This window comes from Oxyura jamaicensis, chromosome 20, assembly GCF_011077185.1.
Source record: "Oxyura jamaicensis isolate SHBP4307 breed ruddy duck chromosome 20, BPBGC_Ojam_1.0, whole genome shotgun sequence".
NCBI classification, from domain to species: domain Eukaryota; kingdom Metazoa; phylum Chordata; class Aves; order Anseriformes; family Anatidae; genus Oxyura; species Oxyura jamaicensis.
The window spans coordinates 11,388,058-11,415,857 of NC_048912.1; the positions used below are offsets into that span (position 1 = coordinate 11,388,058).

General features: G+C 38.6%; 1 protein-coding gene across 1 annotated transcript; it reads left to right on the top strand.

Annotated features, from left to right (window-relative positions):
* The first annotated feature begins 1,021 nt into the window (after positions 1-1,021).
* On the top strand, positions 1,022-13,870 carry CDH26 (cadherin 26). Its single transcript, XM_035344255.1, has 15 exons — positions 1,022-1,504; positions 3,041-3,118; positions 3,203-3,325; positions 3,823-3,984; positions 5,102-5,249; positions 5,908-6,074; positions 6,241-6,369; positions 6,834-7,019; positions 7,232-7,500; positions 8,087-8,229; positions 8,468-8,701; positions 9,924-10,145; positions 10,232-10,356; positions 11,468-11,551; positions 12,276-13,870. Exons 1-15 carry the CDS (start codon positions 1,472-1,474, stop codon positions 12,483-12,485), a joined length of 2,313 nt encoding a protein of 770 aa, XP_035200146.1. The 5' UTR covers positions 1,022-1,471; the 3' UTR covers positions 12,486-13,870.
* Positions 13,871-27,800: the final 13,930 nt, after the last annotated feature.

Sequence of the window (27,800 nt, forward strand, 5' to 3'; positions counted from 1 at the left end):
ATTTTAGCCTTAAATATCATACTCAATTTCCATAATTCATGATACTCTTTTTTTTTTTTTTTTTTTTTTTTAATGCAGCGATCAAAGTGCTTCACATTCTCTGTTATAATCTCCAGGACACTTAAATCATGATCCAGTGCACAGCAAACACATGTAGGTAGACGCTTGCACAGGTGGGGTCTTAGCCACATTCTTGTGTTGCAAATGCTCTATGACCTCCAGTTTTTCAACTTTCTTGCTATGGAGGATTTCTTAATGTCTAAACCTTCCTATCCTGTGCTGCTATTTAAGCCTTACTTTTTATCCGGTTAACAGCAAATCTCACTTTTATTTAAAATATCGTGGCTATTGCTTTTCTTCTCCCAGCATAAGAAGAATCTGTAGGGAAGATCAGTTCTTCCCTAAGCCTTCCTTTCACAACTTCTGCAACCCTAAATTTTCCAGTTCAGTCCCTAGTCCCCGGTAAAAACAATGCTGACGTGGAATGGAATGTGCCTGTTGTTTTCATAGGACCCAGGACCTTTCCCATACTATCTGCCACTCAGTCTTCTTTTTACATGATTTTACAAGACTTTATTTTTAATTTCCTGCTTCTTTATGTAGTTTTACTTAAAATGTATTTTTTGTAAGCTGGGTGTGAAGTTCACCTTCAGGCATACAAGTTCAGACTTGCTTGGTGGCTGTTGAGTTTAACAAGGCAGTAATGGTTGTATCAGCTTTCAGGTAAACTTCTTGGTTCAAAGTCTGAAGTAATACAACAATAGCACCCCTAGGCATGGCAGATAAACATAACTAGGGGTGCTGAACTATCACAAGTATACCTAATAGCATGGTCCCATTACAGTCACATGCTTGGACTTTTGCAAATGGTGAAGTTACTAGGAAATGATGATTCCAAGTAATTGTCAATACAAGATATATGATTGTCAATAAAGCCGCCACAGCTATTTAGTGTTTTGGTTTCTTTTTTTTCCCTGTAATAAGTCACTGAAATAAACTTCCTAGGAAGGAGTAACTCCACTGCAGCCTGCCAACTGCCTGTTTTATGCCCTCTAGCCCGGCACGTCACAGAACCAAGTTGCCCGGCATGCTCCACACAAGCTGGGATTCATTGCGCTGCCTTCTCATCCCCAGATTTCAGACAGGTTTTGGGGAAACTCGCTCTGTTCTGCCAAGAACAGCTGCTCTGAGGACATCTGTAAATAACAGGCTTTTCCTGTACCAACAAGAAGGTATAATTTGAGGTAGGAAACTGTCTGGGGGCGGCAAGCCTGTCAGAAGGCGGGGAGCCCATTGGCAGGGTCACTCAGCACCTGCCGGGAAGCCCCGCTGCGGGTCGCGCTCCAGCACTGAACCGGAGCTCGCTGGGGGTGCCTGGGGACCAGAGTGGGTCCACCGACCCCTGTCACGCCTGGACTGGGCTGGCAGAGCCACGGGAACGTGCTGCTCCTTCCTCCCTGCTACATGCCCCATGGAGCTCCTCGCCGTGCTGCTTCTCCTGCAGGTAGGTGCTGTGCAGGGACCAGGGTGCTGTGCTGCCGTGCAGGGGGCCTGGGGGTCCTGCTGCTGCGCTGGGCCCTGCTGCAGTGCCCCCAAGGAGGGGATGATGCTGCCTTGGCCCCAGACCTGGGCTCAGGGCTCCTGTGAGGGGGGTTCCAGCTTTCAGTCCTCCTGGTGAGGATATGGGGCCTTCTGTGCCTGGCACAGCGTGCTGGTGCCTGGTGCTGATCCTGCTGCGTTAACGAGCCCCTGCAGTAATTCCGTGGCATTTCCTTGAGTGTTCCTGGGGGGCTTGTGGGCCTGAACTCGGTTTGTATTTCTGGCAGCAACTCCACATCTGGTACGGATATGGCAAGAGCTAGAGCCATTGCTGTGCAATGGGTGCATGTGGAAGAGTGTGAAAGCCGTAAAATATGCAACTGAAGCTCCAATATAATTAACAGTAGCTACACATAGACAAATAGGAAAGCTGGTTGTCTGGGGGGGTCTGGTACAGACCAAATTAACTGAGTCTGGCAGATGCGAACCTGCCCCCAAGCTAATGAATGTGCTCTGCAAGTTCCAGGTTAAAGCCTTGCTTGCTGTTTCCACACCACAGAGGTTTTCCCCTAGGTCATACAACAGCTTTATAGAATAGGTCAAAGGCTTCACTCGTGAAACCTCATTGCTTGGCAAGTTAGTAATGATGATGACCTTATCATTATATTGTTTTTTCAGAAACAGGTCAGGAGGTAAAGGCCTGACCTTTGCCTGAGTTGAGGCAGCAAGAGCTTGGTTTCCTATCTTATATGATGCTGGAATCATCTGATGGGTCATAAAAAAATTCAGACAAGCTTTCCTGTGAAGGCAGAAAGAGCTGAAAGGAAGGTATTCAAGTTACATGTGAGCTAACGATGACAGTGTAATTTGAGTACTGTCACACTCCCTTGTGGTGGAAGATTTTAAACAGAAAGTGTTTGAAACCTGTGCAGGAAGCTTCTGCTTAGAAAAAGGGAAATTCAGCCAATTAGGGTATAGTCCCCATTCTCAATTTATTTCTCTCACCCGGATTGGAGACTTTGGTCCAGTGTTCATCTTCTGGTAGATAGGTATGTTTGGGACACTTAGAGTGACGTAACAGTCTTTGAAAACCTGAGATACTCCCCAGGCTTAACTTTCACCAGTAATAGGTTTATGTTGAGTGGATACCAGACAACATCTAAAGGAGCGTGAGACAGACAGAAGTGAATATTTTAAAAACTGAGCTACTTGATTTGAGAAAATCCACAGAGATAATACCATGGAGTGTTAGATGCAGTTTTTGCGTATTTCTGGAACTGGTACCGCCTGACCGGAGAAATTAGTATCCAAGATCTCAGGCCAATTGATTTGGAATGAGATGTTTGTAGAATTTCTACAGGTTTCTAGATTCAGCTACAACTTCATACAATTCTGTCAAAACCGAATCAATGTGTTTCTGTGAAGCACAAGTCCTCCTAGACAACATAACAAAGGTTTCTAGCTAACCATACTTCTCACAATGACCTCTCTTTTTAATAAGGTTACTGCCACCAACAGTTTTTCCCATGATGCTGAAAATTTCAGTTTTAGACGAGCTGTCCAAAAGAAGAATACTCAGGTTTGTAGTCGATATTATTTAATAACAGATACAAAACCGTTAGCATGTAAACTCTGACACTAAATACACTTATTTATCCAACAGCTGACAGATTCTTATCAGTTAGACAGTCTGCGTCCTTTACGGCGTAGAAAAAGGACATGGGTTATCACCACCATTGATGTTACAGAGGAGGAGAAAGGACCATTCCCAAAATATGCTGGACAGGTACAACCAACCTTTTAGTAAAAGTTTACCTTGAACCTCACAGTAAGGTATTCACCAACACAGATTTTTCTATAAAATACCAAGAGCAGGAGAGGGTAAGAACTGTGTATTTAACGGCTTTATTTTTTTTTAAACAAAACAAAACAAAACAAACTTTGTTCAAAATAAGCTTTTTTAAACAGAGTAGTTGGGTAGGATTTTGTGATGTAGAGAAAAGATTGCTTCTTTTCTTGGGAAGCTCTAGGCATACTCAGCGGAAAGAAGAGACTATGGGGTGGGAGAGGTATGAGTCATTGTACAGAGCTGTGTACCTGCACATTGTGCAGAGAGTAGTGATGCTGCAACCTAGAAAACTGTTGAGTTGGCTGAGAACAAGCCTACATAATGGCCTCATCTGCAAAGACAAAGTGGGCAGGAAGATAGTTGGTCTAAAGCTTTTTTACTTCTGTTCTGTCTTCCCTAGTCACACTGCATTGTGCTGTTTCTCTTTTCAAAAGCTGTTCAATAACAGGTCATTTAATACATCAGTAAAATATTTAATTAGTGGACCTGGGGTAGATGAATCTCCAGAGATTGGATTGTTTTCTATAGAAGATGATGAAAATGGGCATGTGTATGTACATCGTACCATTGACAGAGAAAAGACTCCATCTTTTCAGGTAATATACTTTAAAGAATACCTAAAACTGTTTGCAAATATTAACTGCTTTCTCATGGCCAAATGCTTCACAGGAATGAGGCAGACCAATAAGAATTTTAAGTGTGTATTTTCTTATTTGAAACCTGCAAAGATAATTGTCTCAGCAGAGACCTATGGGGAACTTCCACCGTACTACTGATTATAAACTATCATGACATGTCTGGATTTCAAGTATCAGTGCACTTCTGTTCTTACTTGACCTTGGTTATAACCTAAAAATGAAAAGTTTGTCCTGAAATTCAAAGTGTGTTACAGCTGTTTTTTAAGCCCCCAAACTCCTAATCAAGATAATGGAACTAAAAAGTTAGGCATTACAAAAGGAAGCAGCTGCAAAGTCCTATTACAGTAACTTTACGTGGGTAAGCATATGTTTCTTCTTAAAAAGCAGGAAAGTGTTCATAAGCAGTAAGTGTGATGAAAGAAATGTGGTAAGTGTATGAATGAAATATGTGAGTGTGGGTTTGTTTTCCTCTTGAAAAAAAAAAAAAAAAAGGTTGTGGTCTCCTTTTGTTTATTCTGTGATGATTTATACAAGTATCTATGTGGATTAATTGTACCCACTTCATAGTTACAGTTCCTTGATCTCAGTGCAAAGTCCTGCCTTCTGAAAAGCGAACTTTTGGAGAGTCTTCTATTCCCCCTCACTGGACATCTGGTTGGTCCAGGACACTTTTTGCTTGGTTTTAAAGCAGAAATAAGTGTAGCAAAGGGGACTTCAGAACTTATAATTGAAATGCAGCTAGAGAAAACTGATTATACCACTCAGTTAAATACTTCATAGTTGGGAAGCAGCTTTGAAATCATTCTTGTGTTTGGCCTCAAGGGCATTTACATATTTTACATTAAGCAGTCATTTCAAACAATGCAGATTCAGATTTTTTAAACTGATTTTTTTTTTAAAGTATTGTTTAAGGTGATGGATGACCATTATACATCTACTACCTTTGAAAAATGAATGAATGTCTTAGCAATGCAAAGCCAAATGCTAGCCAAATATGACTGATGAGGTTTCAAAATTCGAAGTTTCTTGTTCTGTTCTGATATCTAAATAAGTTCCTGTGTCACTGTTTATTTAGATACGTTTCGATATTGTGCAGAGAGAAACTGGTGAGCCATTGGACCGCCCTTTATTTTTCAAGATAAATGTAAATGATGTTAATGATAACGCACCTGAGTTTCCCAAGGAGGAATTCAGTGTTACAATAAAGGAGAACCACAGTGAAGGTAAATGCCATCCAAACAATGGATACTGCTGGTTTGTGTATGAATGCTTTCTTAATTCCTTCGTCCTCCTTTTCCTTACCAAATCCATTCTTCTCCATAGGTTTTACTTAGTCCCTAAACTTATGAGTACTTATTTCCTGTAAAGGGCTACTTCCTCCTTCTTGACTTGTCTGATTGTACATTAACATAATGTCAGAGACATTCTGGAAAAACAGCTGTGATAATTGCTCATAACTGTAAGCCAAGACTAAGCAGACTGATCTGAACCATGGATCTGAAACCTGTGCGTGCACACCGTGTCACAGAACAATGCTCAGACAAACAAAGACTTAATCTCTGTGCTCACAAAGAACAGACATATAGACACATGGGCATGGTGCTATCTCCTCTGGAGCTGGGCAAGAACTGTCATAATTAGTGTTGAATGTTTTTGACAAAGTAATTCAGGAGTGCGATAACCCTTTCTATTGTCCAATGATACTGTGGGCAGATTTACCACCCAAATGAGGTGGAGTCGAGTCTTTCTGTGTATAACCATAGCCACAGGAGAAGCTGCAGGTGCTCTTAGGACCTGTGTGTCCAAGAGCCTGTAGATATGCCTGAGAAACTCCATGTCAAGACTAGGCACTTGTATTAATGTCTTGATTCTTCATTTTAGATGAGCCAGTTTTCCAAGTTACTGCCTTGGACAAAGACGAAGGTGGCACTGCTAATTCTCTGGTGTCCTATTCTCTAAGTACGCAAATGCCCCTTCTAGATGGATTCACATTTGATGTTGATCCTACCACAGGAACAATACATCTGTCTGGATGCTTGAATTATAAGGTGATGTACATATGGCAGCTTCTTGTAATTTAATGCATGATAAATATTAACTACATATTAACTGGGTATAAGAGGAGGGGCAGTTTCACATCCAGCTTTGTAGTTATGACTGGCAAAATGTGGGAACTGCTTCTGAACTAAGGTTGGAAATTCCTTTTTTTTTCAGACTGCCAGCACTTTCAAACTTCTGGTGAAAGCCTACGACCAAGGAACTCCCCAGCTGTCATCTACTGCAACAGTGAATGTAGCTATTGAAGATGCAAACAACCACCCCCCTGTATTTACTAGGGATAATGTAAGGAAAAACGTTATTACTTTATTTAGCCTTCCTCAATACAGTTCAGTCCTTCAAGTTGAGCACTTAATGCACTCTGCAGTAGAAATAGGAACCCTCAGACCCTTTACAGGATCAGGCCAAAGCACTTGCAAATGTACTTTATGTAATGGTATAGTGGTAGAAGAAATACCGTTTTAAAATGTGGATGGTAAGAGAGTACTTAACTACTGACTGTGATAAATTTTGTTACATTTCCATGTACAGCACTAGAAGTTTTTTTTTTCTCACAGCATAACAACGGTGACAGACTAGCTTATTCTAACATATATGAGAAGCTAAGGTCCTGATTACAATCCATTCTTCATAAAGATCATAAAGTAGCTCCATGTGGTCTGGTGTTGGAACTGTTTCTCAGAGTGAGCTAACAGACTTCTCATCTTGGAAATGGAAATAGTGTTTCTTTCTTTCATTTCTGCTCCCAGTACCAGCTACAGATTTCAGAAGGCCGAGAACACTCAGCTGCATTATGGCTCCAAGTGGAAGATGAAGACTCGCCTTACACTCCAGCTTGGAGAGCCAAGTACACAATAATAAAAGGCAATGAGAAGGAACAGTTCACAATTGAGACTGACCCAGATACAAATGAAGGCATTTTGAGTGTTATCAAGGTAATATTTATTGAGCAGACAGGAGGAACTGTAATAGATGAACTACAACATGGCAATGTGTTACATGGTCAGCTGACTATAAGAATAATAGCTTAGCATCTTAACTGTTTCACAGCTGTCCTCTCAGTCCCAGGCATACAGAAGTATGAAAAATTATGACTGCCATATCAAAGATCATAATTTCTAATGAGATTCTTGTCTGGGGTTTTCAGCCTCTCAGCTATAAAGATGACTCTGAGAAGAGACTCATAATTTCTGTAGCAAATGAAGAACCTTCCTTCTCATGTGAAAATGGCATTGTGATGGTCTCAAGCCTAGAACCCATGAACACAACTGTGAATATCAAGGTTACAGAGTCGCAAAATGTTCCCCAGTTTCATCCTCCTATACTTGTTGTCCAAAAAGAAGATGCGATGAAACCTGGAAGAGTGTTTAGAAAGTATCTTGCTACATATCCAGATGGTAGGCCAAATAAGATTAGGTAAGTGGAGATGCTTTCATCTCTCAGAGTAAGAAATACCTTAAGAATATAAAGTATTTTTTTTTTAGTTTTATATTGTATATATTCAAATGTGTATATATACATACACATGCATATTTACAGTTATATAAAGATACACATTAGAGGTGCAGATCTGGATAGCTGGTTCTGTAAGATGCAATTTATAGGCCTCGTCAGTCCTCGGTTGCTCAATGTTTCTCTTGTCTTCAGAACAATTTTGCCTAAAAACAGGTTGCGTTATTTACGTCACTTTTGACTACAAAATTTTGATGCTGTAAAAAGGACTAAAGTATGTCTGGCTTTAAGAGTAATAATCTGATGTGGAAACATACTCTCTGAGCCCCTAAGAACAGATTTGATGGGGCTGTGTAAGGTATATTAGTACTACATGGGAACTATTGGCTATGTAGAAACCTTCAACCTGTGATAGAGATAGTAAAAGTAAGTATCACTAACAAAAATACCTACAGAGCTCGAAAGAACAAAGATGCAGCAGAAATGATCTCTTCTTCAAAATCCATTTAAAGAAATATGCTTCCTTGTAACTTTTTCCTTTCTTTTTAAGATATGAACTATCCCGTGACCCAGCTGGATGGCTGAGTGTAGATGAGAATTCTGGAGTTCTTAGTGTAGTAAAAGAATTTGATCAAGAATCCCCGTATGTGAACAACAGCCTGTACACCATCATTGTCCATGCTATTGGTCATGGTAAGCAGCCAGTCAGAAAATATTCAAGCACGACTGTTTGAGATGACATGCATGCTAGATATAAAATGATAGCAAGCCTACGAATTTAAGTGGAGAATGGTTATTCAGAACACTCTAATGTTTAACACTAGTGTCGTGTGTGACTATTAGGATACCAGGTGCAGAGCTCCTGCCAATAGAATGGCTTTTGTCAATATCCAGTTAGAAGTATTTTACTGTTTCTTTTGCTCCTTTCTAGATACTCCACCACAGACTGGTACTGGCACCATCCTGCTTTATTTGTCTGACATTAAAGAGCATATGCCAACGTTAGTGGCTCCTTCTTTAGATGTGTGTGACAAAAAAGAAAGCAGGCCTCTCATTATAAAAGCTAAGTCTCCTTTGGTCCATTCACATTCTTGGCCATTTACATTTGAGCTTGCTGAAGACTCTGAAGATGTGAAGAGTACCTGGAAATTAGGAAGGAACTTTGGTGAGTTCTTCTGCCTATGCCCTTCATGAGAAGCCTATTGTCACTTATGTTCCCTCTAGTTATTTCACTATCACTTACCTTATGGTCTGTTACTGGTTAGTCTCAAGGAGACTGAAAGGACATGGAAGAACAGCATTCAAAATGCAAAGTTGCTACAATTTGGAAAAAAAAATAATAAAAAAATAAAAATCATCACTACTGAGGACAGGGCCAGAAGCAATACACTCCAATTGTAGAAAGGGAGATAAGACAACTGAGGAACAACTGCATTTGAATGCCCTGATGAATTCTAGAGGTTGTCAGTGCAGCTGTACTAGAATGCAGCAAGACTGGGACATAGATCTTTGCCCAGAAGGCTTAGCAAGGTGATAAAAAAGGATGCAGTTTTCCCTATTCACCATGATGCATTAAGGGTGGAAAAGGTGTTTCAAATTGGGGTGCTGATGAGTTTCCTTTTATTGTCAGAAGGCACCGTGGAGCATCAGACTTCTTTCCATGAGTCTTGAATGTCCTGCAGCAGAATCCTGTACCGGGGGGGAGGGGGGGGGGGGGAACAACCCTGTATATGCTGGGGGCTACCCAATTGGAAAGTAGCACTGCAGAAAGGGACCTAGAAGTCCTGATGAACATAAAATTAAACATGAGTCAGTAATATACCCTTGCCACTAAGATGGCTAGCAGTATTCTTGGATGCATTACACGAAGTATTGCCGGCAGGTGAAGTGAGGTGATCCTCCCCTACCACTCAGCATTGGTGAGGGCACACCTGGAGTACAGTCTCCAGTTCTGGGCACCCCAGAACAAGAGAGACATGGACATACTGGAAAGAGTTCAGTGGAGGGCCTGGAACAAACTGGAACACTTCTCCTATGAGGAGTCTATAAATACGTAAAGGGAGGGTGCAAAGAGGTCCCAAGATCTTTTTATTGCTGCTCAGTTCCAGGCCAAGAGGCAATGGGCACAAACTGGAATACACGAGGTTTCATCAGAAAATCAGGAAGCACTTTACTGTGTGGGTGATGGAGCACCATCATAGGTTGCCCAGAGAGGCTGTGGAGTCTTCCTCCTTGGAGATCTTCAAAAGCCACCTGAACATGGCCTTGGGCAACCTGCTCTGGGTATCCCTGCTTGAGCAGAGGGCATTGGATCAGATGACCTATAGAGGTCTTTCCCAACCTCAGCCATTCTGTGATTTTTTGAAATAATTTGCTTGTCTTTTTAGTGGAGTCGGTGGAACTTTTAATGTTAAGAAGCCTCCCACAAGGTACCTACGTGGTGCCCTTCATTATTCGGGACAGGCGAGGACTTTCTACAAGGCAGAGTCAGCATATAAGACTCTGCTTTTGCCCAGATGGGCATGCATGTGAAGATTTACCACAAGGAGCTGTGAGATTTGGAGGTGGTGCCATTGCAATAATACTGACAGCTTTCTTACTTCTACTGGGTGAGTAACCTCACCAGCCCCCTGTACTGAACCATACAGATCTGTTTGCAACATAAATTCCATCATTTCCTTTCTTCTTTCAACAGTTTCCAGTATTTTACTTTGTCAGTTTCATGTGCCACAATCTAAAAGCAAAGCTGTTGTTCTACCTCAAGAAGGTGAACAGACTTTTATCAACTATAATGAAGAGAGCAGAAAGCCTTTGTCTCACGTGAGTGCAAAAGCATATATCCGTGTGGCTGGAATCCTGAGAATGATGCTTGGTATTAATTATAGTGGGAAAAATAATGCAATATAGCTAAATTAGAAATAAGTTTTACTTGCTGGAGATTCCAGCAGTATATGAAAAAATGTTGACACTTTATTTTTTTTTTTTTTTTTTTTTTTCCCCAACAACTTTCAGTTTGAGACTGTGTGACACTGCTTTTCATTAGTTATTGTCCTAAATATTTGGAAGTGCAATTTCTTCCAAAATTCCTCTCCCAGTACCTGAATTAATATGCAGGTAAATAAAACAAGTAAAATAAAACTAAGTAAAATTGTACTTAGTTCTTGGTATAAGTGAAACGAATCCATCATTCTTCAGATATCTGATCAAAAGCATGCCAGTCAACATCTTTGACTTAGCATACTGGCTAATCCTGTCCTACGTGGACAGGATTTAAGAGTTATTTATTTATTTATTTATTTATCTTAACTGGAAGATATATTTTTGGAGTTTTGAAGGCTTTTGAGTTTGTTCTGCAGATTTTTGTGCTGTATTCTCTAACTTATGCAACAGATCTCTATTTTTGTTGCAAAGAATGCCTGAAGGAAATTCTGGTCTACATCAGTAAGTGACTGCCACGTGTTCTGGTCATAAGTATGTAATGTTCATCAAGAGATTCTAAAAATAATCTGTGTTTTACAGCAGGCAAAGAAAATGCAAACCAAGATTTTATGTATGTAGAATCTAATTCCACACTGCTTAGTCTGTAGTTCGGAGCTACGATTATTTATACAAGTAGACATCATAAAATTCTAAGGTCATGTTTGGTGCAATAACAAGGAGGAATTCACTAAATTCAAAGGAAGAAACATATTTAATTACTGGAGATTACAAAAAACACATACATGGTGGCTCTACGTATACTAGAAGTGTTTTACATATGCAGAAGAAGAATCAGTCCCTGACCAGGAAAAGCTGCAATCTAATAGAGAAGACAGCACAAGAGAAATGGATGTAACAGAGAGAAAGACAGTTGGATTTATCTGTATCTGAAATAAATGTTAGTAGGCAACTTTACACTGGTGAAACCTGAGAAACTGTGTTTATCTTTCAGAGTGGCCTGTACACTAGACAAAAGACAGTCCAAGTAAGACACCATGATCACATCATACAGACAGTAGACAAAACATTGATTCAGGTAAGAAAGCAGATGTTGAATCCCTCTTTTGTTGAGGTGGCTTGTAAGAATAGGAAGAAAAGCTTGCAAAACTGAAAAGCTGCAATGGCTTCAGCTGCTTTCTCTGGCCACACCTAAAAAGCATTACTATTAAAAAAATAAAAAAAGGAAAAAGGGGAATGTATTGGATGGAGGAACAGTCAGGACTCTTAGTTGCTGAAGATGCCATGTCTCCTAGACTTCTTGCTGAATATACCTGGTCACCCAACAGTTCTTGCAAGGCTGGAGTCTTTCACCTGGAATGAATACTTCAAGAGTGGGCAGTGGGGCTAAAATACTTAATATGACCATACCAGGGTTAAAGTTTGTTTTCCTGCTATTTCATTTCTGTGAAAGCAGGGAAATCTTAGTTCCTCTTGCCATGTCCTGTCTGGTCATTGAATAGGCCTGTTCTCCACACTTCATTGCGCCAGACTGCATGCTTCCACGTAGTCATGTTTACTTAGAGTTTTTTGTTCCAAGGCACATTAAAGTCTCCTTCCTGCCTCATTGGCACTTGAGGGGAAGATCAGGCTCTTGTACTTTTCCATCTGAGAGTTTCATCTGAGAAACCTATAGTATTCACTGTAGCCCCTTGCTTGCCTGTTTGATAACAGTATACTGTGAATCCCTTTAATTTCCAAAAGGGTAGTAGGAGCTTCCATGATGATTTGCATTGTTTCTTCCCTTTGTTTCTTCCCTTTAGAAATTGTATGACCAAAGTGCACTGGAACCTTATTGGGCAAGCTATGCACCTTGCATATATGCTGAGGAAGGAGAACTGGAGAAAAGTAACTCCTTCCACTCTCTCTCCATGGGCAGTGATGACTTGCCCATAGATTTTTTGAACACTCTAGGACCAAAGTTTTCTGCTCTGGAGGAAATCTGTCAGAAGCGATTTTCGTCATTCAGTTAATCTCAAAAGGCTGTGAGTACTTTATGGTGTTGCAAAGGCAGCAGTGTTGACAAATTCCAAAGAACCCCCCCCATCGATGCTTGAAAGTGTTGCACTATATTTGCAACATGAGTACCTGTCTTTCATTCTGCCTGCCTATGCTGTTTGCACGCCTGCAGCCGAGAATATGGCACACGTGGAAGGTACGCTCTACTCTGAGGAGATGATGTAGTGATTTTGTCATATTCTGTGCAGACTTGCACAATGAGAAGGTCTATTAGGCTGGAAATTCAAGTGAAAGTTCCATATGGAATTAAACTACCCTTGAACAGCAAAGGCTGACCAGTTAGGCCAGTGATACAGTCCCTCTTCCAGTAGATGGTCTCTTTAAATCCAAAATTATCCATGCAGATCTGACTTGATAAGATCTTTCTAAATGATATTGAAACATATAAGAGAAAGCCCACTTGTACTGTTAGTGTGACTGTATACTGCATAATAACCTGAGAGGTCTGCCCAGTCCTTGCCTTTTAGCTTAAAACAGGCACTTATTTAGTGCTTGCATGCTTGTGCTGGCATCTGGTGGCTCTTGGTATTATTACATTGTAAACAGTAACTAGGAAAAAAATGATGGAGGACGAGGTATGGCTATTCCTGTCATCAAAATAGAAACCTTCTCTAAATGAGCTACAAGTGACCATGATAAGGAAATTTATGGGTTTCCTCAGGCATCACTGCTAAAACAGATGATATGATAAAGAAAGGATTGTATCGATTTTCCCTATATGGAACCCACAAATGTGTTACTTTTAAATGGTGTGGTTTGTACATGTCTGACTGTGTGCAATTGGCCTGTGGTCAGTTATAGATAGCATGATGGCTAACAGTGTTACAAAACATGAATGAGGAAATAACAGCTCAGAAGATAGCTTGCTGCCATTAGGTAAGTTATGCATGCAATAAGAGGTGGAATTAGTCACAGTATTCTGTTCTGTTCCACTTCTGTGCTAAAAGAAAAATGCTCCACCTGAGGCAAACACTAAGTCTGGTATCTAAGGCACTGTTCTTCTGTTTCAAAGTTTACTTAAACAATAAATTATGCTTTTGCTCAGATGTTATTAAATAATAATTCAAGGCTGGAAACTTCACTCAAGTGTGATTAAAGAATCTGGCTGAATGGCAGGCAGCTAAGTTTTCCTAAATGCCAGCAGCAGGATCTGTTTACACGGTAAATCACTAGTCTGATAAACTGCCCTTAACTAACAAGTCTGGAAGGAAGACTTTAGATCAGCAGCACCACCAACACCACCAGCACAACAGCAAGATGACTTTTTTTTTTTTTTTTTTTTTTTTTTTACTGTGAACTGTAACCATAGTTGTACGATAAGAATTGTTTTGATTTGTTATCTCTGCTGAAAATTATGCAATATTAAAGATGATAATGAAAGCATTCGGTGTGTGTACTGTTCATGTAAACTTGTGTTGGGTCTATAGCACAACAAACACCAAAACTCAAATAATTAAAATAATTCAACAAATAATAAATAATTAAAATCTTCATTTTGCAGTTAAGATACCAATGCACAGAAATTGTAAGTCAGCTCTCATAGTCAAAAAGAGACAGAGTGGATGAAGATTTTTCAGAAATCTTGTGGCACTATAATCATTGGCGTATCATTGTTGTCATAATTCCTGTCAAGCTTGTCATTTATGCAATTACCTGGACAAAAAATATTCTTCCTTTTACTCATTAACCATTTGCAATCACAAATTCAGTGATGTGACAGTTGAACTCCCACTAATGATCACATTGGTTGATATTTTTATCTATGTTAGCTGTATGTACCATGTAAGTACATAATAATGTGGTGTTCAGCTCATTCGAATGATTATTGTAATATTTTTTATGTCACTATGTGCCCCTTATTTGGAATGAGTAATTTTATTTAACAATACATGATATAAGCATGATACGAGCACCTAAATAACTCCACTCAATCTGCTGAAATCTCTTATTGTCCCTGCTGCCAAAATATGGGCAGATAAACTGTCATGCATCCGCTGGGGTCTCTGGACAACAACAAAACTCCAGGAAGCCTAGTGGTGTAGGTCAGCATGTCAGCTTCATAGGAAAATTTCTTCTTTCTCCATCTCTAATAAGGTTTGAGTTGATGTTTCTACTCTTACGAGAGTGAACGAAAGCTAAATTAGTCTAGTAATTGCCCACTGTCTTAAAAGCCAGAAACATCTGCTTGAGACACCAGTGACTTTAGTGGAGTTTGGCAGCAGGGAGGCCCAGGCTGATGAGGGACACATTCACTACTACGTACTACAATCAACAAGGTTTACTTAGAGGCTTTTAAGTGACACAGCGATTAATAAATAGTGAAAAGGAGGAGTGAGAGCATTTCTCACAGCACAGATTTTATCAATCACACAATCGCAGGAAGCTAGTCACTAAACAGCTCTTAATCATGTGAGGCTGGGGTGTATGGCAGCAGATGGAGACATAGGCGACTCAACATACAGTGAATATTATCAGTCAGTCTTTGGGCCCTCAAAATTGCTGTTACCCTGTCTCTGCTGAGGGTGACAGCAAACCACCAGGCTCCCAGTGGTTGAGGGAGGTTTGATGTTCACATGAGCTCCCTGCCTGACACACGCCCCTTTTCTGCAAGTGCCTTGCAGCAAACCTGAGCTGACAGCCAGGACCCCTAGGCAAGGCAGCTTGCCTCATTTCTTCCCAAAGCCCCTCTGCTTGTGTTGGTGCCCCCCCAAGGCCAGGCAGACAGCTCACACATCGCTTAGAAAAGGAAACAGACAAAATTGCTAGTCCTCAGGGGACAATGCCAGGGCTGGCATCACAGGAGTGCTCTGCACGCAAAGAGAAGTATAGAGTACGGATGGCCTGAGCTTATGCTTTGCTCATACATAATGGCAGAGGGAGTCTATGAAGCCTCTGGTTTGTTCAGGGTTTGCTTTAAACTAAGTACCTTCATGTCTTGCCATTTCGTAAATGCTGGTGATGGGCTATAGTGTTTCAATTACCTGTTCACAGTGAGAGGTCTAATCATGACGCCTGTGAATCCCCATTACTTCTGGCCCCTGCTGTGCCCAAGTCAGTGGGAGTCTCAGCAGCACAAATGTTTATCTCTGCACAATCTTCATCTCTGTCTTTGTTTTGCCTCATTTATAAAAATCTTGCTTGAAAGTAAATGACACACAATCAGTAAAAGGGAAATTAATCATGCTGGAACTAAACTTCTGCCTTTGAGCTTTAAAGGAAACAACATTGAATGATCACAGGATGGTCCTACATAGAGTGGATGTCAGCATGTTAGTAATGAAATCTTTTTGTCTCAAAAAGAAAGCATTTCCCCTGTTTGCTATTTCCTCTACTCTGCTGAGCAGTAGCAGATCCCATGGGATCTTTAGGCTGCCACAGAGGAAGTATACGTTTTAATCAAATCTTTCTGTGCCTCTTTGGAATCATCTTCTCCCTTCTGAAGGACACATTTGTCCTGGTTAAGGTATCAAAAGAAGTTATTTAAAGGACAAATAAATGACAAGAGTCTTTATAAGTGAAGAGTAAAGCACATGCTGAGTCGGCTATAATTAGTTACTTCCATTAATGCCTTAGGTGTTGTTGTATTTCACAGTCCTAATAATTAAATGCCTAGCAATAGAGTGTTGGATTAAAAAATAAAATAAAAAAATCCCATAGGCCAAGCTGGGGATTTTTCTCAAGGATTTCTGTGAGCAAGCAGGGAACAGATGTTGTAGCACTTGTGGTAGTGGCAAAATTTCTCAACTCATTTCAAAAGCCACTATTATCTTTAAAGAAACCCAAACCAGGAGTTTTCTTTCTTAATATGTTATGATGCTGAGGTATGAGAATAACAAGACATGGCAATAACATTGCCATTCAGACGTGGCTTTCCACAGCTGCTTTTGGATGGGAAAACTACTGACTGGGAAAAAGTGAGAGAACATGCTTGGAAAACACAGACAAATGGATGCTGCACCACCACATCTGCCCTTCACACTCACATTATTTTACACTTTTCAAAAGTGTTGAGCAGTCTTCAAAATGGAAACCTCAGCTCTCCTGTGCTGAGCATGATAGTGAAACATGGCACACTGGCCTGGATCTGACCTGGATAATTTCTTGATGTCTAGAATAATGCAGTGTCTTGATGTCTAGATAATGCAATGTCCAGTGTAATCACTTACCACTAGCCTGCAAGCATCTTTCTTAGGGACTGGTACATTTCTCAAGAAACAGAAGGCACTTGAAAAATTTGAATATCTAACATTTCAGATGCCCACTTCGTTTTGCTTAACACTTGTGGTAGGAGCCTACTATCTCCAGTTACCTTACAAAGTGTGAAATGAATCTCAGACTCACAAAGTATGTTGTACTCTGAAGGATACATTTCTACATCTCTTCTGCTCTGCCTGTCCCTTCCTCTGAGGATGCTGTAGTAAACCCCAGTTTGCAAGATATCCAGTCTTCACTGGGGAATATGATGCAAACTGAGGCTACAGAAGACACTGGGGGCTCTTCTTTCTTCCCTATCCCTTGGAGAAATGTAATTATCTAATGTGAGATTTGGCAAGAGTGATAAAATGAATAAAATAAAATACCATAGCTAAAATTTCCAGAAGCTCATACAAGGTCATCTGTTCTTTGCAGGTTCTTCTACCACTTGCATCAGAATAGCAACAGCGTCTCACACAGCAGAGCCAACTCCAGTAACATGTTAAGCAACATGACTAATATTTATTCCCTCTTTTGACTTACCCCCAAGGGATGGAAGCCCAGTCTTTTGAATAAATGGGGCTTTCACTAAGAAAGTATTAGGATAAAACGGTATTTTTTTCTTAAAACATGACATTACTAACTATATCAAAATCTGGGGACCGCACTTACAAAGACCTTTTGTTACAATCTACTGATTATTCATAAATGCTGAATACGATACATTATTAATAATTCAGTTTTGCTTTGATCTATATCCTATAAAATAAGAAAGAAAAGTACTTCTGGGATGCAAGTAGCAAATTTTTCCAAGGCACTAATTATTAAAAATGTTTCTTGATAAAAGCTATTCCTGTGTAAAAATAGTTCTTCAAGTATCCAGAAGATGGCATAAGTAGGCCAGTTATGGACTTTCATGTAGCAAAAAGAGAAAAATAAGAAGTCTCTATACAAGTACCTTATTTAAAAACAAATCTCCTTATTAAAATGTAGATCTTGATGTGGTCAATGGAGGAGAGTTTTATTTTTTAAGAGTTCCTTTCCTCATCAGCATCATGCAAGGAAAGTACCACTTAATGGTTACAAGGCAGGAGTAACAAAAAGGAAAATGGGGAGAGTAATATGAAAATCTTAAGCAGATCTACTTTTTTTTTTTTTTAATTTTAATTTTAATTTTTTCTTGGAAGAGACAGTAACAAAGACTGATAAGATATATATCCATACTATTTTTTTTATCTATATGTTTTGTACTCCATGTAGCTCACTACACTATTTTCTTTTCCAAGGGGTTTTATTCAGATAATTTCTAAGATTATAGGGCATATGGGAGAATCTATTTACATCAGCAAACAGCCATTTATGAGCACAAAAAGGGAATTTATGCTTGCAACTGGCCTTAAACATGTAACTTTTTGCACGAGCAATTTACGTATTCCAAGATGTATTTTCAGTATTCAAATCTATACATTCCATAAATAGTGAAGATAAGATGCTCTGTACACTGCAGTAATTGATATTTCAAAGAAGAAACAAAAGGAGATAATAGTTTCTCACCTTTTCTTCAGTGTTTTTAAATGCCTAAATCATGGCTCAAGGAGACATTTTATAGTGTCAAACTATAGTTCTTGATGATACGAGTGTCCTTCGGGTTAGTATGAAATTTACTAACTTGAACTACGCTGTCTGTTCCTGGTTATTGTCCAAAGGTGAAAAGATGGAGAAATGTAATTAAACAAGCAAACCTTCTTGGACCTTGGGTCAAATCCTGATTTGGCAGCTGCTGAAACTGTTATTGATGGTCACTGAATTTATCTCTGTCTTTTTCTAGCCATTTACAAAGTCCAACACAATGTCATAGCTGCAACCGCTCCTTACAAAAGGCCAAGAGCTGGGTTAGTAGGGCAAATCAGCTCTGAGATACAATAGTTCAGTTACATAGGGAGATGTGTACACTGCTGGCAAGGCAAGCATCACATTTCTAAGTTCTGAATCAGATCCAAGGAAGTGAGAAAGGTAAAATGTCTTGGATTCTAAGAGATGAGCATAATATACAAGTGAAGAAAAAATATTAAACATACCTATTTATTTCAGAGCTGTGGGACATCACTGGATTTTTCTTCCCAATCTCCATTAAACACCAATCAACCTTAGTCTAAATATTGTATGGGTTGTTTTTATCTTTTACCTCTTTATAGTGCATGAAACAAGAGATTTTAGTCTCTAATTAGGGTTCCAAGATGTTTCCACAATAAAAATAGTAACAGTCAGACACAGTACTACTACTTGTGCTTTTGAAAAATATTCCAACATACTTTGCCCGATTTCTGGGAAAGGATGTTCTTTATCCTGTAGTATTCACCTCCTGCACAAAATTTTCAATATAAACAGGAATCTCACATTTGAAAAATAAATCATATTTTTGTTTTTTAAGCATTTTGTATAAGAAACTTCAGTTATGGCCAGGGCTGCCGTAAAAGACAAAAACTTCATCTAGCTCAGCATACCATCTTGCCAAGAATGCTGTTTACATTAATAAAAGTACCATCAATTGGTACTATTTAATTGAATTGCACTTAGAAGAGATGTGGAAAAGAATAGAAGAAGGTTGTAGAAGCTTCACCAACAAATCTTCCAAAGAACACATTACAGATTTTTATAATAATAATAATAAAAAGCAACAACAACAACAACAACAAAAATCAGCAAAGGTATTAAAGTCACTAGCACTCACAGCTGTTCCTAGGAAAAAGCCAACATTAAAAAGGGCTTTTAGTGTAGAAACTGGAGTGTATTGCACATCCTGAAAAGCTGCTGACACAGGCTGTAACTGATGGAAAACCAACAGAACTTGTCTTCTCTGCATTATATTACTGACAGTATAAAAGGTATTTTCATTTCGAAATTCATTTGAAAGCAGTAGTGACAAGTGATTTCTTATTTCTATCTGCAGTGGAAAGAATTTCTCACTCCAGTGCCTGATCCTTCTTTCTGTCATGTAAGGGTAAATCAGGAATGATACTAGGAAAGCCATTGTGATCAAATGAATCAATAGAGAGGACGGGGCTTTCTTGGTCAGAGCATCCATGGCTGTGACCAGGACATTCTCTTTACAGCAGCCATCAACATGTAAGAACTATAGGTCTTGTTGATGAGAGGATATTGTGGAATGTATATATTTAAAAGGAGACAAACCTAAAGATTTTGCAAAAAACAAACAAACAACAACAACAATAACAAAAAAGCTAAACTTTCCCAATGCTGTCAGAATGAAGAACCTTGTCAATTTCTTACTCAGATATTCCTAGAAAACACCATATAACGCAGTATCTCTTCAAATCCAAACTGGAATGAAATATTAAAAAAAAAAAGAATTCTGGAGTGACTACACTAAAACTAAAAAGGCTTAATGGTGCCTGTTAGCAGAGGACCTCTGATTGAGGAGGGTGTAAGGTAAACCTAGACATACTTTTATTAGAGAGGTGCAGGTTTCCATGGAGGTGTACTCAAACTGCAAAATCCCTTTCCAGACACAGTAGTGTCTCTGCCAAAGAAAATGAGAACCTTAGTGGAGGAGACAGATCATGTTTGCACCTTGTTCCAACAGAGCAAGAAAAGGCAACTGGAGCATGCATCTACTGCGGGAGCAGGGAAGCACTGCCAAAACCAATAATTAAGACATGATCTAAGTTCTCTTGCTTTGAGATCCAAATGGCTTACTCCAAAACAGAGCTAGAGAGCAATCTACCACTATGATATGATGGATAATGGGGAAATTGGGCTCAAGTCTGTGATGGAAGCCTAAGTTAATACTGCTGTATACACCTTGTCATGGTATTAAAAATAAGTACTCTCAACATCAAAGGAAAATTAGGAAGTTAGGTGTCCCAACAGATTGATTGCTAATCTGCAGCTCTGAAAATCATGCTTCATGAGATTTCCCTGTGTCCTTGGGTAAGTTACTTGCAGACAGATTTTTACAAAGCATTAAGCATCTACCTCCACTGGAATTAGTGGAAATTAAATGCCATAAATCTGTCTACTCTGTCTCTCTGGTTGTGAAATGGGAACAACAGTCCTTCCTGCCTCAAAGAAATACTTCCAAAGATTATGAAGTGTTCTGACAGGACAGGAATAGGGAGCTGGTAAGTATCCTAAAGAGAAATATGAAGTTTTCCTTAACTGATGCTATGCTGATGTATGGAATAAATATTACATATTTCTTGCAATACTCAGGTTTATGATCCAAATGAAAGGAAGGCATGGGTTATATTTTTAATGTGCTAAATAAATATTCAACAGGATATGCATTTTTTAAGCTAAAGATCCAATATTATTTATAGTCAGTGTTTTCATGTAGAGAAACAAGTTATCTCAGAAATGAGGAGGAAAACTGACACCCTGCTATGAAGTTGCTAGATATTTGCTAACAAGACCATGATGAGGGTGAAACAATCATGTACTTGACTTGAACTGAGAGTGTGGGAGCTCAACACCTCTGAAAAAAATGAGATTTATTACAGTACCTTGTTGAACTTAAATGGTTAACCTCAGGCTCTCAAATAGTTCATTTAAGATAGCTGGCAAACATTACAGAGTGAGTCATTGACAGAAAAAGGCAAAAAAAAAACCAAACAAATAAACATCTCTCCTGATTTAAAATCCCAAACTTTTGCAGTGTAGGTGATTTTAAGATGGTGGAGAATTACCATTATTGAGGATTTTGCCTTATGCTCAAAACTCAGACTACATTCTTTCACTTTCTGTATTACTGCCCTCCCACTTCAATACCAGCAGATTGGAACTGAGACTGATCTTGTTGAAATAGGTGGGACTCCAAAGGCAGTTCAGAATGGCAGAAGGTGGAAATACACAAAGGAACAAGAAGGAAAGACACAATAGGCTAGCTAGTTACTTGACATTTGAATTGCAACAATTATACACCTACTCCTTTATCATTTTATGGCTCCATTATGCCCGCCTCACAAAGGCAACGTGCCAAAAAGAAGCCAGTGGGAGTTCCACCTGAATAGAGAAATTAAGGATTAAATCCCTTGTGCATGCCCTACCAAAAATCCAAACTAAGACATTAATCCCATTGATCTCCTTAATAGCCATCGTGCTCCAAGAATTAAAGCACAAAACGAACACAATGAAACATAATCTCCAGGCCTTAACTGCAGGCCCACCTTTCCATGAGATTTTGAGAGGCAGTTGTCCTAAACCACTCCTCATCCCAAGCACACTGCTAATTTACAGTGCAATCTGTAAGACTCCTTCCCATCAGTTCTTCTTACATTATGCTTTTCCATTATAACTAGTGTTATGAAAACCATTATAACCGTTGCAAACAGGGCGTGCTATTACCTTATTTCTTTGTCATTGCTTATATGCCATAGCAGAACCTCAAAGAAGATAATGAACAAAGCACCCTGCATGGGCTTGTGTGCCAGGAGCTTACAATTGGTTTATGGGAGAAGTTATTATTAAGAGTAAAAATTACAATATTTTAAATCTAGGCATGAAGAGTAATACACAATTCAAGAAGGTGTGTAGAAAATTTCATCACTGTTAATACGTGTATGTGATAATTCTGGTCTCTAGTCCCATTATACGCAGATGCTGTGGACACAGGAAAAATGATGGTCCCAGCGAAGGAAACTTGCTTATAAAGAATAAGTGGTACAACAGGTGTGTGTATTCAGAGATGTGGTAGTACATGAACAAACATTATCTAAAAATGTGACAAAATGAGTTGTCTTGATAGGCACTCTCACAGCTTATAGAAGGCTATGCATTCCTAACTTTCCTGTGTATATTTTTACTGAAGGTCTGTATTTATGGGGACCTCTTCCGAAGAGTGAAGGCCAACAAAAGAGAATTCACAAAAATACTTTAAGGAAATTTTAGTAAGTGGGTAATTGAGTTTTTCATTATGAATTTCCTGAAAAGAAAGTAGGTATGAAGAGGCTTGAAAATGAATGCAAGCACTTCATTTTGGTGAAAACGGGGGTTTATGCATAAAATCTGTAATCTTCTTTTTCCAATGGAAATAAAGTCAGTTTACTTTTTTACTAAATCAATGGAAATGTTTCCTTTGATGTTGATGGAAGCAAAACTGTTCCCAAAGTTGGGGAGAAATGGGGTCAGATGTGGAAGGAAGGTGAGATGGAACAGAAGGTTAAGTATTTTCTCTGTTTTACTGGAAGAAGGCAAACAACAAGATGTAATCCACAACAACAGGAACTGCATACTTTCCAGTTTTACATTTCAGCTGTCATTGTGTTCATTGGCTCAGATGAAAAAAATAAAAAAATAAAAAAAATTTTTAGAACCATGCTCTGGGAAATAAGTATATAGTGACTTTACTTAAATTGGAATACTAGGAAAGCCCTCATAAAATGTACTTCCAAAATTTGATTTCACTTTATCAGGAAGGCTCATATAAAGCCAAAAGCAACAGTGTCTTTCCTTCCTTTTTGAATGCTTAGAGACTGCTCAGAGTCTGCTCACTGAGTATTGTATACATTCCCTCATTATGTGCCTCTAAAAATGAAAAATAGGTCAAGAAATTGCAAGGTGAATGAGTTAATATGTAAACCATTATCAAATCCAAGTGCTATACAACTGAATATCTTCTATTTAATTATGAGGCAGTAGAGTCAGTAAAATGTGGTGACATTAATCATTACAATACTGAAATTTTGTTACCATGGTGTGTTTTTTAAAAAGAAACTCTTTTAAGATGTAAATTAACTTTGTCTTAGAATTTCCTTCCTCACACCCTCAGTCAAGCAGTAATCATTATTTACAGGCATTTTGTCAAAAGGATAAGTTGAGCTGCTAGAGCAACTCAGAGACCTTATTAAGTACTCCCATAACACTACTATCGTTATTTTGGTCCTACTGTAAAAGCATTCAATTTCCTCCCTGTCTCTTTGCACCTTTTAACAGACATTTTAGTGGTCAAAAATTATGTGCAATGGTAGCTATAAGGTTTAATATCCTTTATCTAACATGAAGAATGGCAAAACAGGCATTTGTCCCTGCCTTTGGCCAACCCAACTCTCAGGACAGAAACATATCTCTCTAAGCCCTGCTTGCTCCTTCCTCTAGATCCCACAACAAGTGTAGCTCAGCTAATGAAGGAAAGTCCATTTTGTGCACATGTATGTTATGTTATTCATTAGAGTTTGCTTCTGCAAAATCTACATGTAAAGACTGCAAGGCAAACTGGATCTTCACCTAATACTCCAGATCTCCATCACACCTAATTCTTGTTTTGTATCAGAACATGTAACTTGGATTCTTAGAGCCAAACAGCAGCAATGAGATGATGGACTGGAGTGTTTTCTGGGATCAGACCACTTTCCAGGGAAAAGTAGCTGGGAATAAAATCTATGAAGCCTTGGATCAGGGCAAGGGCAGAAATGCTGAGGAAACATTTCTGAGCTAGGCTGAAGACCTGCTGACTAGATGTGGTCAGGGAGCAGACAAGAGGGAAAAGTTTTTGGATGTGTGAAGTTAGAGCAGGTGATAACATCTTTTAGGCAGGTAATTGTGAATGTAAATCTGTGGTAAAATCAGTATTCTCACATATATGAAGCCAAATTTTCCACAGGGTTATATTGTGTATATTACCCGGATTTTGACCAGAAGATTTTGACTAGTCCCTGGAAGGAAGACAGAATGTTGTTACCTCTAAAAAGCAAATATTCTGTTATCGTAAAGGGTAACAATTTTGTGCTTTCTGAAGTGGAAGACTATTGTCAGTAAGTTATGGTTAGATTAGAGGTTCATAATAGAGCCTGAGGGAGTCAGACACTCAAATGCCACTGAACTTCATCAACAGATGAGTGCTTACATCCTTTAGGCTCCTCTTGTAAACCTGAAATTACAAATCTGGCCTACAAACAGAAAAAAATATTAGATTGAAAAAGGTTCCACCCTAACTACTTTGTTCATGAGATGATGATTGATATATATTAGATATATGCAGCTCTACTGTGTTTGCTCATCACTTATAAAATCTTCTGATTTTGAACCATTTCTGAACCTTTTTTGTTTCATGAACTTTTTTTTTTCTTTTTTTTTTCTTTTTTTTCTTTTTTAAAAAAGTTTTTATTGCCAACTATCTAAATCAAAATTCTCTGAAGAAGTAAGAAAAGTATTTTATCCATCCTATGGTCATTTGCTCAGTGTCTAAGGAAGGTTTGTAAACCTGTATCTTTTTGCTTACAGGAAATTCCCTCCTTTAGAAGAGTTGCAAAGTTTTTGTGTAGATATTTTACGTACATCTTGAGCTTCTAATCTCCCATTAGCATGCAATTCATAGCAAAATGAACTGACTGGAATTCTTTTTGATTTTATTTTAACTTCAGCATTTCTGTCTGATCAGAATCACTTTGTCCCATCGTATCCATCAGAGAAGTCATGCCCATCTCCTTTCAGCATGGAGATGCCACTTCACTGTGAAAAATGAACTGCATGCAAATAAAAGTGAATGTGTGTAGCTTCTTTGGTAACAGTTTGTCAAGAATGCCTCTCAGTATTGTTTCCTGAGACAACAGTGCTATTTCTAAAGATGCAAAATGATAGCGGTGTCTGGCATATTACAGAATCTTAAAGAGACTATTAAAGCCAACTTCTCTTAACAGGGTCAAATCTTTTACAAGCATTTTTCCAGTATTCATCTTTGCACAGCCAGATAGTGGATTGCCGAACCCCCATAAAGCACATTTTCTGAGAATTATCCATGAAGTTTCTCTTGGTAAGGAGTTTTGACAGGTGCCATGTAATCTCTTTTTTCCTGCTTTGGTCCACTGGGATGATTATTATCAAAAACATAACCAGTTTTTATTTTTTAAAATATCAACACTGGCAACTGCTTCAGGACTTTTACTTTCAGATTTTAATCAAGGTTTGACCACTGTATATCTATAAAGCTCTTAGCAAAAAAAAAAAAAACACACCAAAACAGTACTTTAGTACTGGGAGGTGGCATGATCATGGCTTTTAGATTTCCTGTAGCTCTTCATCGCTACAATAAACATTATTTAATCATCTCTTAAAATAAATAAATAAATAAATAAAAACACTAAAAACATTTGCATGACTGTGTAGGACAGATGATGGGAGAACCATTACTTACCATATTTCCATATACTTGCACAGAAATTTCAGTTTATTTTCTGTCTACAATATGTCAGAATTAGACTAGCTCTGACGAAGAAGCAAGTTTTGTATTGCTGCAGAATATTCTCTTTGTTTGGGTGGACTCACATTATGAATTCCTGGCAGTTCTGAGGCAGTGAGTGCACAGTAGGTGGCACTCACTGTCTTGAGGAAATAGTACCAGTGCACCTTCAATAAGAAAAAAGAAGGCAGCCTATAAGAAGGCAGCCTATCTTATCACTTGCAAAATTAACAGCTCTGAATAGATAAATCACTAACTGTGGATCAATTTAATTAGTGTCCCGTCAACGTGTGCAGTCACCCTTTTGATCTATATCCGTATGCATATTTGTGAAGTATCTATCATATGGTTTACAAACCAGGCATTAAAAAAAAAAGGAATCAGATGATCTGATTGAGGCTGTGACTGGGCTGGGACGAGGGGTCATCACTCATGTTAAACTTATTAAGCATATATGCTATTGATGTTGTATTATTGCTCAAACATTGGAGTCATTCTCCCCTATCAGAGATACTTGTGATACATTTAGACAACACTAGAATACAACAGGATAAAAGTGCCTTGTTCAATATAAAGTGAGTGCCATTAAGTAATCATTACTTAACCACATGCTGTTGGAAACCTGTACAGAAAACATTTAGCAGGGTAAAAGTCACTTCCCACTATTAATCACTTTTAATTTAAGATACATATACCCTTGTATCTTTTGCTTGACAACTCATAATTGCTAGAAAAATGTATCAGAGACTGGCAACAAAACTTAGTTGCTCATGCTTAGCTTGACTAAAGGAACCTAACAGAGAAGCTACATGGTATGAAAGTGGACACACACAATTGTTTTGTAGAAAGTTGTGATAGAAACTGACTTTATAAATGTTCTTACAGTGTTGGTCAGAAGGAGATGATAGTGACATTGAAAAGCTAGTATCAATAACAATAAAGATCAAATCAGTAGGCATAGTTTGATTTAAGAGCAATATACATGAAGATAATAGGTTTTTTTTTTTTTTTTTTTTTTTTTTTTTTTTCCTATAATGCCTTAATGAAAATGTGTATTTTCAAAGGGATTCAATTGTTCCATGCTCCATGTAACAAAATTAGTAAGGGCAAAATTCAACCAGCTTTAACTGGGTTTAAGAATGCCACGAGAGCAGCTGGACATGCAGCATACATGTTAGTGATGAGAATGCTTTCCATGCACTGTATATATGCATATGCATATATACAACATAACAGTGCAACAAACATTCTTTAAAAATCCTTCAAAAAACAGAAAAAAAAAATACTTGTCCTATTACTTGTCCATACAAATAATTTTAACTTACATCTTACATTGAGAGGTAGGAAGACCTAGTCCTCGCATCACCTATGAAACAATTTTTGAAATGGAAAGGTGGACCAAAGGTGCAGTAAGGAGAATGGGTCGAAATGAAAGAGCTCCAAGCTGGTCATTATACAGCACAGAGCTTTTCCACGTGCATTTGGGAGCATCTGTTTGTGACCAAAAAAAAAGCCATCAACCCAACTCCAAACCAAAAGGTTGCATTGTTGGGTGAGGAAAGAAACCCCCCTGGTGAATACCCAAGTTCTGATGCTTTGTAGAAACCTGATTATACTGTCTGACATTATTGATGTTGACAGCAATTGTAAAGTAAATTTGGATAGATTAAATGTATAGTGGTATTGTCTGTAATTTTTAATAATCTTCTTCCCTTAAATTCTGAAGAAAAGGAACATGATTGTTGTGGATGTATTAATGGAATCTGCCTGTCAAAATAATGAAATTGCAAAAAAGCTTTTATTGGGTATGTATATCATAGAAATGTTAGCATTATATATGTCCCTTGTGCCAAATATGTTACCACAGCAATAAGTGGAGAAG

Bases quoted from the DNA above. Each gene is read 5' to 3' on its own strand.
- CDH26 (XM_035344255.1), top strand. From the start codon at position 1,472: ATGGAGCTCCTCGCCGTGCTGCTTCTCCTGCAG. The intron at 1,505-3,040 runs GTAGGTGCTGTG...CTTTTTAATAAG, and splicing joins CCGTGCTGCTTCTCCTGCAG to GTTACTGCCACCAACAGTTT. The intron at 7,020-7,231 runs GTAATATTTATT...TGGGGTTTTCAG, and splicing joins GCATTTTGAGTGTTATCAAG to CCTCTCAGCTATAAAGATGA.